The sequence below is a fragment of the Exserohilum turcica genome, assembly GCF_000359705.1.
Source record: "Exserohilum turcica Et28A unplaced genomic scaffold SETTUscaffold_1, whole genome shotgun sequence".
NCBI classification, from domain to species: domain Eukaryota; kingdom Fungi; phylum Ascomycota; class Dothideomycetes; order Pleosporales; family Pleosporaceae; genus Exserohilum; species Exserohilum turcicum.
In genome coordinates this window covers 1,750,212-1,761,542 of record NW_007359914.1, presented here as the reverse complement: position 1 = coordinate 1,761,542, position 11,331 = coordinate 1,750,212, and the positions used below count along the sequence as shown (strand labels likewise).

Here is an 11,331-nt window from a genome sequence, read left to right as displayed (position 1 = left end):
AAGAAGAAGAAAAAGAGGAAAAAGAAGAGAGAAAGATCAGTTTGATATTTCATGCTAATGATATGTAGCGGGGAAATGTGGAGAGAGAGAGAGAGAGAGAGAGAGCTCATGGAGAGGGTGTAGAAAGAGGGTGGGTGTCTCTCGAGTACGAATATTCCAGCTACTTTGTACCTACATAACAACCTTCGCTGGTGATTTCCTGTCTCCCATCCCTCTCCCCTTCTTCCCCCCAAAACATCATAACATGGCACCACCATAAACACTCTGATCCGCATGTCTGGGTTGTCATTTCATTCTCTCTCTCAATCTGCCGTATCATTCTCCATGTCACATCATCATCATCATCATCATCATCATCCGCCTCTTTCGATAACCCTCTTCCCAGGCTAATCTTCCATCCGCTCCGCTCCGCTCCGTTCCCAACCCTCCTGCAGTTGCATAACGCCAGCCATGCTCATGAAAGCCGTTAACAATGGGCCGACAAAAAAAGCAAACGGAATTTCAAAATGATAGAAAAAACCTCCAACCGAAAAAAAAGAAAGGAACGAACGAACAACAAGGACTATTGCAGAAGGGGGTCACGGAAGTGCTTCTGGAAGTTGTGGCGTCTCTCGTTGCCAGCCTGGTAGCGGTTCTTTGCACGTTGTTCTTTCTGGCGGTCGCGCTTCTCGACGGCTTCCACTTCCTTCTTCTTTGCGTCTGTGACGCCCGTCATGCCCTGGAGGCCGTTGTTGCGCGAAGAGAGGAGCTGGCGCTTGACGTCGTGGCCGCGGCCACGAAGCAGGACTTGCTGTTGCTGGGCGTCTCCGTCCATGGGGGTGTCGCCGTCTTGGTCTTCGGGGGCGGCGGTGATGGCGCCAGGGATGGCGCGGCGTTGGGCATCTTCCATGCGCTCCGCGACGCCCGGGTAGTTGCGCAGGTTCTGGCGGTAGTACTTATTGAGCGAGCGGTGGCCGGCGGTGCGGCCGGATGGCAGGTGAAGCTCATAGTCGTCATAGTAGACGGCTTGGGGTGTGTGGTGAGCGTGCGAGTGGAAGCCATCGGCAGCGCGGTGCGGGCGAGGGTCAGTATGGCTGTGATGCTTGGACTTGCTGAGCGACTTGTGGCGGTGGCTGCGGTCAATAGGCACAGCGATGATTTCTTCCGTGGGTACGCTGGAAACAGTGCTGTCCGTCTCCCAGCCCTCGTCATCCTCGGCATTGCTTGACATGGCTGCGTCGTCTTCTGTAGTCGTCTTGGTCTCGCGCCTGGCCCCGAGCTTGATGCCTCCTCCGCCTGTGGTCGATGAGGAGTCGTCTGAGTCTTCGGCCTCTTCCATGTCGTTGAAGTCGGCGGCGTCTGGGTATGAACTCCGGAAGTCGTAGAACTCGCCAATCTCGACAAGCTCCACGTCGGTGTCGAAAGCAATCATGCAGTGGCCGCGGTCACGCATGTGCGTTTGTATACCAGAAGCAGTGTGGAGCACCTTGTGGCACATCAAGCACTCGTTGTACACATGTACCTTCTCGTGGAGGTACTTGATGAGCGCTTCGGGTTGTGCGAGATATTCCTTCTCGGGAATAAACATGCCATGGAAGCGGGCCATGTGTGTCAGGTTGAGCTGGAAGCCGGGGGATTTGTAATTGCAGAACAAGCAGTCGAGCAGAGGGTCACCGGCAGGCTTGGTTGAACCAGCAACCGAGCTCTTGTCGTCTTGAGTGGCAGCTGAATCTTGCGATTCCGGGGCCTCGTCATCTAGCGTAGCCTTCTCAACGCCATCCGCAAGAGTCGAAACGTCCTTGTCTGCGTCCCCGTTGACAGTAGCCTCGGACTCGGCCATGGACTCGCCAAGCGAAAAGGCCGAGCTGACCATGGAGCCGGTCACGGAGGCAGCATCGTCTAGATGGGCGCCCTTGGCCGACTTTGCCACATTCATGCGGTGTTTCTGGCTGTTGAGATGGTTGTTGTAGGCATTTTCGCTAAAATAGGTCTTTTGGCACGCGGCGCACACCTTCTCAAAAGAGGCTTTGGCGGCGGTAGCAGCGGCGGTGGCCTTGTTGGCGAGGACCTTCTCGGTGAAGATCTCAGAGGACAGAGGAGGGAGCGAGGCAACGCGGCGCTTGAGGTTGTAGCGATGCCAGTCCGTCTGCATGTGGGCGCGCTGCAGCCCGCTCGAGCGAAAGGCGACCTGGCATGTGTTGCAGGTGAAGGGGTGCGTCGACTGGATGTTGGCCTGGGTAGGGACCTGGGAGGCCATGGCTGCAGGTGTTGGCGGGCGTGTCGGGCGAGGGGTGGTGGGAGCAGAGGAGAAGAGAATTAACGGGCTTGTTGGTGGGGTTGAGTGTGGGCAGGCGTAGCGCGGACAGCGGGAGCGGCTTTATGACTGGGCGAGGCGAGGGGCAAAAAGCGCAGGGCCGGATGGCGGGGACGGGGCGCTGATGCCGGCGACGTGAGGCGGTGCTTGGGCGCCGGATGCTGAGGATGATCTTCACAGCAACAGCGGCGGAGGGTCGTTGGAATCGGGGCGGCGAGCGGAAACGCGGCGGCGAATATTATTCATGGGCGCCCGCCGGTGTCAGGGAATGACATCAGCTGGAATGCCAAGCCTCGCACACATGGCCATCCCTGCAGCGCGCGAGAGCCGCATGGCAGGCGCGACCGGCCGGCCAGCCAACCCACTGCTCAGCCCTACGCCCGCCTACGCCCGCCTACGCCCGCCTACGCAGCGCATGCCTCTCGCTCTCGACGACATGCTGAGTAAGAGGAACACGCCCGCATCCACATATTCCTAGCCACCGCCTCAGTCCCCAGCTGCTGCTCGCTTGCACACAGCACACGCCCGCTACTGCTACTGCGCCCGCAACCATGGAGCGCCCGCCCGCTTCGTCGTCGACAGGCACGCACGACGGGCTGCCAAGGCGCCCGTCACGTGCATCGACCAGCACACGTCTCGCCCATGTCGTCCAGGTGCAAGACCCGCGGCGCGTGCTCGAGTGCTCCCAGGCCGAGCGACAGCGCCACTTCCAGGCTCTCGTGCGCCAGTAAGCCCATCTCGGCCCGTACGCGTTGGGACGATGCACTAACCACGACAGTTTCCTCTCCCAGATGCTCCATGGCTGTAAGAGCGCCTACTGCACCACCCCCACCTGCTTCTCGTCCCACCGCCGCAACCCCTCCAAGCCCCTCCGTCCGCCTACGCACCTTACTGCCACCGCCCTCGCCCACTACCTCGCCAGCCAGGACAACCCCCAGCGAGCCCTCTGTCCCCACGAGCTTAAGGTAGCCCCCGCTTCTTTTGAGTTTGAGGGTACCCTTGCACATCCGGCGCATGGTTTGGAGCAAGACCCTGTTGTATATTCGTCAGCGGGGCACCAGGGACAGCAACAGGGAGACGCGCGGATCCAAAATGACCAGGCCCGCCGCCACTCGAGACAACATGATAACACCATGAGCGAACTCACACGGCGGCAACAGGCTAGGAAAGATCCCAGGGCGCTCGGCCAGAACTTGTACGACAGCTTGAGCATGATATATTCTTATACTAAGCAAATACCCAACTCCGCCTCTGTACTCGCTTCCCTCGACCCCTCCCATGGCGCCTCTTCCCAGGATGGGGATTGTTCCCGGCCAAGCCTGAGTGAAGGAGGCTCAAGTGCCGAGCATCTGTCAAATCCAAACCAGTCCACTGGCCCGGCACTCGCAAATGGAAAGCCTCGTACAGCCAACCAGCATTCGCAACCCAAGGCTAGAACTCATGATAATGTGACAACAGGCAATACGACTGCCCAGGTCGTTCGTAATGGTCAACAGATTCACAGGATACCCTACCATCCCCCTAACAGTCTCACGCGCAAGCAATCCACCACGGCCACAGACGCTACTCCAACCGACGGAACACCAGAGCCCACAATGCTTTCAATTTCAAAATCCGGGAGGAAGAGCTTTACCATTGGAGGGATGAAACCAGCTACTCCAAGCACCAAAACAACTGCCTCTAACGCAGAGACTCCTAAGAAGGAGCCTATCAACGGGGTCCATGCAAATCACGGCGTGTATGTCTTGCCTATTTTGAGTTGCAGTATCATGGATGAATTCAAGGAACAAGTGCGTCCGCGTGGAAGGGATAGGCCTGCATACCTCAACATTGTACACTATGACGCTCATTCAAGTCGACCAACAAAGCCGATTGTAAATCGATCCCTGTTCTACGCGCTGAGCGACCCTGAGACACTACTTTTATCTTTTCATGACAGCAATCAGGCATTCAAGGACTCGCCGCTTCCACATCTTGACTCGCACCGATTGGTGAATTCTTTCCGCGACTGGAGCCACCGAAATGGTGCGCTTATATTTGACAGCTTGTGGTTGGCATTGGAGGCTGTTTTTGTGCCGCCCCCTGAGCTCGGTCTTCACAAGAGCCCTCGTTTAAAACCATCGAGAAAGGGTGCCTCGTCTGAAGACTGGCCTGAGGAAACCCAAGTCAACAAAAAAGCAATCTTATCGCGCTACCTCAGCACCCAAGAAGCTGCGCATATCGTTATGATATGTATACACGCTCTGACCTCGTCAGTGCCAATAGGTTCGCCACACGTATGGGCACAGATACGCAAGTTACGATCGTGGGGTATCATTATACCTCACGAGGCTTCAGACACAGGCAGTTTTACGCAGCATTCCATGGACATTATCGACGCGCTTGAGCATGAGCCTGCATTTCGTCTTGCAAATCGCTTGTGTCGCGCAATTGGAATGCGTTGCTGCTTCGAACATATTCTTGGAAGCTTGAACCCTGGCGATGCAGAGTCTCCAGCGACCGACCAGTCCCTATTACATGTACTGGCGCAGCACCTCGAAGTAGTCGAGCGTGTTGAATTAGCCAACAAACGCATACTGAACCCTGACCAGGACATGGAGGGTGACCCGGGTTGGACCGTATCTGCTACTTTTATGGAATGGCTGCGAAGCGTCATCATCAAAGAATGGGACTCCAAGGCTGAGATCAACAAGTGGAGCAGTGTTGGTTCTGCCGTGATCACCCTGGATAATCTTTGTAAGTCACCAGAACACTGTTGGTAATGGGTAAGCTGACAGCTACAGACTCGAGATACCATCCTCTCAATCTATGTCCTAGCATGTTTGAATTGCCCATCTTGAGCGAGCGCCTTAATCCGGTGCAAGAACCTGCCGCATTCATTGCATGGGAAAACCAGCCCAACACCTTCCACGTTATGCAGTATCCCTGCCTATTCTCCACGCAGCATCTCGTCGCCTACTTTCGTACAATCAACTTTTCTGAAATGATGAGCCACTATGACCATACCATGAGGACCCAGCAGATGCAAGCCTCGCTCAAAATATTCCTTCGAGAGCCGTATTGGTGGGTGATCAAGAGTCGCATGAAGGTTACGCTTAGTGAATACTTGGTCCTGGATGTCAGTCGAGAAGACCCCCTAAAGGATACGCTGGATCAGCTATGGGGTCAAGATAAGAGAGTGTTACTCAAGCCGCTCAAGGTAAAAATGGGCCATGACGAGGGAGAGATCGGAGTCGATCATGGGGGCGTAACCTATGAGTTCTTCCGCGTGATTCTTGGTGAGGCCTTTAAACCTCAGCATGGTACGTACATAGAGAATTCTGTTAGATACAGTCTAACAGTGCTAGGCATGTTCACGATTGATTCACAGACCAGAATGACCTGGTTTCAACCCAAGAGTTTGGAACCACTGTGGAAGTTTGAGATGCTTGGCATACTGTTCAGTCTTGCTGTGTACAATGGCATCACGCTTCCAGTCACCTTCCCATTAGCGTTTTACGAATATCTCCAAACTACCGGCAATCCTTGCTGCACTTGCTCTACCGATTACGATGCCGTGGAGTTTATCCGAGATGGTTGGCCAACCCTGGCCGAGAGCTTTGAACAATTACTATTGTGGAACAATGGCGACGTGGAAGACATATTCATGCGCGAATACGTCTTTAGCTACGAAGTCTTTGGCAGGCGAATCGACCACAATCTCAAGCATCCATTCGCTACTCCAAGCACCACATCATCAGCGCCTCAGGACGAAACCCCCAGCGAAGAGCCAGCCATGGTCACCAACGCCAACCGTGACCACTACGTCCGCGACTACGTCCGCGCCCTAACCCACGACAGCGTCGCCCCGCAGCTCTCCTCCTTCCTCCAAGGCTTCCTCACCTGCATCAACGCCAAAAGCCTACATCTCTTCACACCCACCACTCTCCGCGCCCTCATCGAAGGCACCCAGCACATCTCCATCTCGGACCTCAAACGCTGCGTCAAATACGAAGACGGCTACTCACCCACTCACCCCACCATCCAGTTCTTCTGGTCCACCGTCGAGCAATACTCCCAGCAAGACCGCAGACACCTCCTCGAATTCGTCACTGCCTCCGACCGCGTCCCCGTCACGGGCTACGAAGGCATCACGTTCTATATTTCGAAAATTGGGGGCGCGCCTCATGCACTGCCGAGCAGCTCCACGTGCTTTGGGAAGTTGTATCTGCCAGAGTATAGGGAGAGGGAGGTTATGGAGAAGAAGGTTTTGCTCGCGATTCGCAGTTCGAGGGGGTTTGGGCTCGTGTAGGTGGATGGTGGTGGTGCGGATGGGTGGAAGGGAAAGGGGGGGGAGGAAATGAAAGGAAGAGGAGAGGTATGTGGATTTTTTGGGCGGTGGAGGTGTAGATTGGGATGAGGGATAGAATTGCGGTTGTCAGATAGTATAGGAATGATACAAAGGGCTTTTCTTGGTCTCTATTGTGAAAGAATTTATACGGCGTGGCTGCACTCACCTTCTCTCTAATCTGGAACCATCCCCCTGAATATCTAGCTAACCCTCTCTCTCTCCTTCTTTCTCCCTCTTGCCAAGATCCCTGTATGCCTTTACATTTGCTATGAAATATCCTCACTCAAACAACGCCAGTCTATCGATGCAGAAACCTCCATTCTTCCGAAGAGAAGCAACCAAGTCTTATACATGAACACATACTATTCTGCCTTTATCGATGTTTAAATCAGCGTATTGGAATGCCACTGAGTAGGATAAAAGCGTGTCGTATCGGTCTAGCCAATCAATGCTGCGTTTTTTTACATATTGGAAGAATGGTGTTTAGACATCGCGGGAGTATACTAAACACACGCCAATTCCACGCTTTCTCACATATTATAACATGCTACGCTACACAACAACAACAACAACAACAACAACAACAACAAAGTTCCAAGCCGTATATCTACATCCCACCTTGAACACATCGAAGAATCCAACACCCTCGCACTCCGCCAGCCATCCGCCAGCGAACTATGTATTCCATTGACTTCTTTGCCTCTCCCACGCATTACGGGGTAAAAGCCTGTTGCTGCCTGGATTTCTTTCGTGCCAAGGTACATACCGCTGCTGCTGTGGGGAGGTAAGATACCGTATGTACTGTATCGTTGTGCGGATGGAGATTGGGTTTTACTTTGTTGGATGGGGTGGGATTGGAGAGGGAGAGAGGGGGATCTACACTACATATTTCGTTCAATCATCATATTCCAGTAGACTTGTAGAAAATCTCCATACAAGTCGCTGAAATAAAATGTCACACACCGCATTTATCCTCCCTACTTGGCCCCTCCCATGCGGCATATACACCTGCAAACCCGCGACTTGTAGCGGTAGCAAGGTACCCAAGGTACGTATTTATTAGAGGTGTCTTGGGCGCTTGAGGGGCTGCTGTTGGAGTGAATGTGGCTTGTGTGGGAGTGATGGATGGGTTTGAGATATGTAGGTATGGTTAATCGGGAAGGGGGGGGAGAGGTTTGAGATCTGTGAGAAGAGCGGGATTGGGGATCGAGGGGCTTAGTTTGATACGCTTCGGATAACTTTAGGGATTGATTTGGGGGTGTTGTTGTATAGCTTTTACGTGGTCATTATTATTATTATTGCTATTTTCACTCGTGTTTTCATTGTTTCTATTTCATTGCTGTTGTTATCACTGCTATTATAATCATGACTATAGTAGTTTCAGCTCTTTTCCATGTGTCCAAATGGTAATGTCCACGATCAGGTAGGTGTGTTATTGTAGTGTAGTGTTGGAAATGGAAAAAAACTGTCTGTATAAGGGAACTGATCAGTCTCTACTTTTCTGCCTCGCCTACTGACATTTTGTGCTTATAATGAATCTAACTGTCATATCAACAATCTAGCTCACCAAAAAGCTGAATGTCAAAGATCAGAAGTCTGCTTCGATGCAAAATAACTAGCTTCTACACAATGTCGTAAAAGCTTTGGGAAATCGCGCATAGAGCTGCTGCACTTCTTCCTTCCTCCCCATGCGTTTATAGACAATACCCAGATTATGCACTGTTCTCAGTGTACATGGATGGTCTAGTCTGAGTACCTTCTCATGTCCGTGCAACGCGCGCAAAAACATTGCTTCTGCCTCATCAAGTCGTTCCTGTTTTACATAAAGCCCACCCAAGTTATGCACTATACTTAATGTAGACGTGTGGTCTGGCCCGAGTGTCTTTTCCGTTCCGTGTAACGCTCGCAACAGCATTTCTGTTGCTTCGCTATACCGCCCGTCATTTGCATACAGGGCACCTAGATTGTTGACGGTGTCCAGAATGGAAGTATGATCAATCCCAAGTGTTTGCTCATTTCCGTGCAGCGCCCGCGTGTACATTTGCTCTGCAAGACTAAAGCGCTCTTGGCGTGAATACAGCATACCCAGGTTATTGACTACACCGAGTGTGAAGGGGTGGTTGGGTCCAACGGCGTCCTCAAAGCTATACAAAGCGCGCAGAAATGTGTCTTCTGCCTCGGCGAGTCTCCCCTGGTTATAGTAGACAATGCCTAACTCGTTGGTTGTCGTAATTGATGTCTTATGTCCTGGTTCTGGTCCCTTTTCGTAACCCTGCAGTGCGCGCTGGTACATCTCCTCCGCCTTGTTGAGTTTATTCTGATGGCTGTATAGAGTTCCTAGGCGGCTGCACGTGTTCAATGTAACGATCTCGTCTGGTCCAAGTGTTGTTTCAAAACCGTGCAGCGCGCGCTCGTACATCTTCTCAGCCTCGTTGAGTTTGCCTTGTTGGGTAAATAGATCGCCCATACTGTTCATTATCTGGAATGTTCCTATGTCATACTCCCCCACTACGGTTTGGCAGCTGCGAGAAGCCCAGCCTAATATCTCCTCTGCCTTGTCTAGCTTTTCTAGACTCGAATATAAAACACCGAGCTTGTTCAGAGCACACAGGATACGTCTGTCTTGTTCGAATCTCCCTTCTTTGATACTCAACCAACATTTAGAGGCATGTTGCAAAAGCCTTCGTCGAGTCACCCAAAAGCCTTTGATGTCGTTAGATGGGATATGAGAGCTAGTGCAATTGAAAGCAAGTCTTTCCATATCTGTACTCCGCTCGTGATTTAGCACATGGATTGTCCATTCATGGACACAGCTGTGCATACTGTATCCTGGCGATTCAATGTCGTCTGTATCCGACAGCCCGTATGCCTCTGCCAATCCATGGTTGCACAGCACCCTCATGGCTTGGTTGAAACTAAGCTCGTCTTGTGTCAGTTGACGGAACCATTCTGGGCCAGCTGATTGTTCTTCTTTCAAGAGCTCAAACCACAGGTCCTGGTTGTCGAAATAAGCCCATAGATGGAGAAGCTTTGCTGACAACTCGTTTTGTTGTTTTATGTGATCATACGATAGTTGCCATGTCGTGTACAGCTGCCGGTCTTCGTAAAAGCTCAATTCTGGGGTTGTTTGGTGTAGCTTCAGCCATGAGGCCTTGTACAGGCGAAGGTAGTCCCGGAAACTGGTTGTCACCTGTTCAAGGTAAGCGCCAGCAGTTGCGAGGGCAAGTGGGAGTCCGTCTAGTTCTTGGGCGACGGCTAAAGCATCGGGGTCTATCATGCCATCAGCGTTTTGTCATGGAGCCTTGGATTGATATACCCCACCGTTCAAAGCATCCTTTCGCCGCGAAGCATCACACAGAATCTGAAGGCTCTCGCTCATATCCTGTAGCTTGCGCACTTGAATACGATGGCCGATGACCACTTGCGAAGATCTCGTCGTGACGAGGATCAATCCGTGATCTGCGTTCGGGAGAAATTGACGAATATCAACCGTGCCAGGGTTTGTTGTGTTCGGGAGCTTCGGGTTGTCGTAGTTATCAAGTACCATGAGCCAACGTGTGTTTTGGGGGTGCTCCAGCCATTGCTTAACGGCGGTTACAACATCATCTACGTTACTCGCCTCCGCAACCGAATTGAGGTGACTAGCAGTGGAGCAATGCTGGCCAATCCATTTCGCCATCCTGCTATAGCTCTGCTTCACAGTGTCTTGGTCCTTGATATTTAGCCAGAACACGGCCGAATAGTCTGTCTTGTGACGTTTAGCATACGCGACCGCCAGCTGCGTCTTACCAATTCCACCTAAGCCATGAAGCACAACCGTTCTTCGGCTATCTTTGTGGTCTTTGCTGCAAAGAACGGCATGTATATCTGCCAGCTCCTGCTGTCTGGCCACAAAATGGTCCGTCTCCAAAACTCCGGCTAGATTGAAGCCGACAGAGAAAATATCTTGCGGTTTGGTGCGAGCTGCGTATTAAAAGGTGTTGTAAATATCATCGGTACTTACTGCAATATCATTGAAGCTACCTACCAACATCCACTTTGTCCTCTTCTTCCCATCGAGACAAAATAACGTGCTGTGCACACTGGACCATGATTTTTAAGTGCCCAGAGATAGTCTTGTAAGCGCCGTTCTCCTTCGATTCGAATCTGACCATGTTTCTATGATCGGCATGGATGGCAATCGGCTCAGCGTCGGCTGCGCCGGGGACAACTGCTGATGCTTTGGGAACGACCTATACAGTAAGCGACTATACCTTGTTGAGAAACAGAAACATAATAAGAGAGAATGTCCCCTTATGGTTGGGGTCTCGTACTCTTCAAACGCAAACTTTGTTACAAAGTCGCGGCTGATGGGTCCATATTGACCGAGCTGCTGCTGAAGCCATTCCGATTGTTCACCCAGATGCTTGATGAGGCGATCATCCGCTGTCACAAATACTGATGCCACGTTCAACAGTAACTTGCCAAGCTCCACTCCGTTTCCGCCCTGGTGCGGCGTGCCCATGAAGAAGATACCATACGTAGATGTTTTAATCGAGCGGTGCTCCTTCAACGCGCCCTCTCGGGCGGCATCCGAGTGGATAAGTGCCTAGACAGTCAGCTACAGAGAGTGTATTATTATTATTATTATTATTCTAGTTTAACGTCCTTTTTCAGCCCGAAGGGCTATATAAGACGTGTAGGGTTTTTAGGACCTACAAGTATCTAA

At 52.0% G+C, this 11,331-nt stretch overlaps 4 protein-coding genes across 4 annotated transcripts in view; 1 reads left to right on the top strand and 3 right to left on the bottom strand.

Moving 5' to 3' along the window:
- Positions 1-141: 141 nt before the first annotated feature.
- Positions 142-2,389, bottom strand: SETTUDRAFT_162312 (uncharacterized protein). Its single transcript, XM_008022592.1, has one exon. The coding sequence runs from the start codon at positions 2,234-2,236 to the stop codon at positions 563-565; it is 1,674 nt and encodes a 557-aa protein (XP_008020783.1). The 5' UTR covers positions 2,237-2,389; the 3' UTR covers positions 142-562.
- Positions 2,390-2,844: 455 nt separating this feature from the next.
- Positions 2,845-6,584, top strand: SETTUDRAFT_87208 (uncharacterized protein; the record flags this gene model as incomplete). Its single annotated transcript, XM_008022320.1, has 4 exons — positions 2,845-3,020; positions 3,072-5,029; positions 5,077-5,595; positions 5,641-6,584. The coding sequence occupies 4 exons, from the start codon at positions 2,845-2,847 to the stop codon at positions 6,582-6,584; spliced, it is 3,597 nt and encodes a 1,198-aa protein (XP_008020511.1).
- A 1,654-nt stretch (positions 6,585-8,238) lies between these two features.
- On the bottom strand, positions 8,239-10,563 carry SETTUDRAFT_86513 (uncharacterized protein; the record flags this gene model as incomplete). Its single annotated transcript, XM_008022275.1, has 3 exons — positions 8,239-9,113; positions 9,240-9,878; positions 9,945-10,563. Coding segments are annotated over 3 exons (2,133 nt in total), but the record flags the coding sequence as incomplete, so codon positions are not given.
- Positions 10,564-10,719: 156 nt separating this feature from the next.
- The window catches only part of SETTUDRAFT_86615 (uncharacterized protein), a gene marked incomplete at both ends in the record, with an annotated part of 3,923 nt that continues 3,311 nt past the window's right edge, over positions 10,720-11,331 (bottom strand). The window contains one exon of the mRNA XM_008022285.1: positions 10,720-11,211. Within this exon, the coding sequence (XP_008020476.1) occupies positions 10,720-11,211 (492 nt within the window). The remainder of the gene's footprint in view (positions 11,212-11,331) is intronic.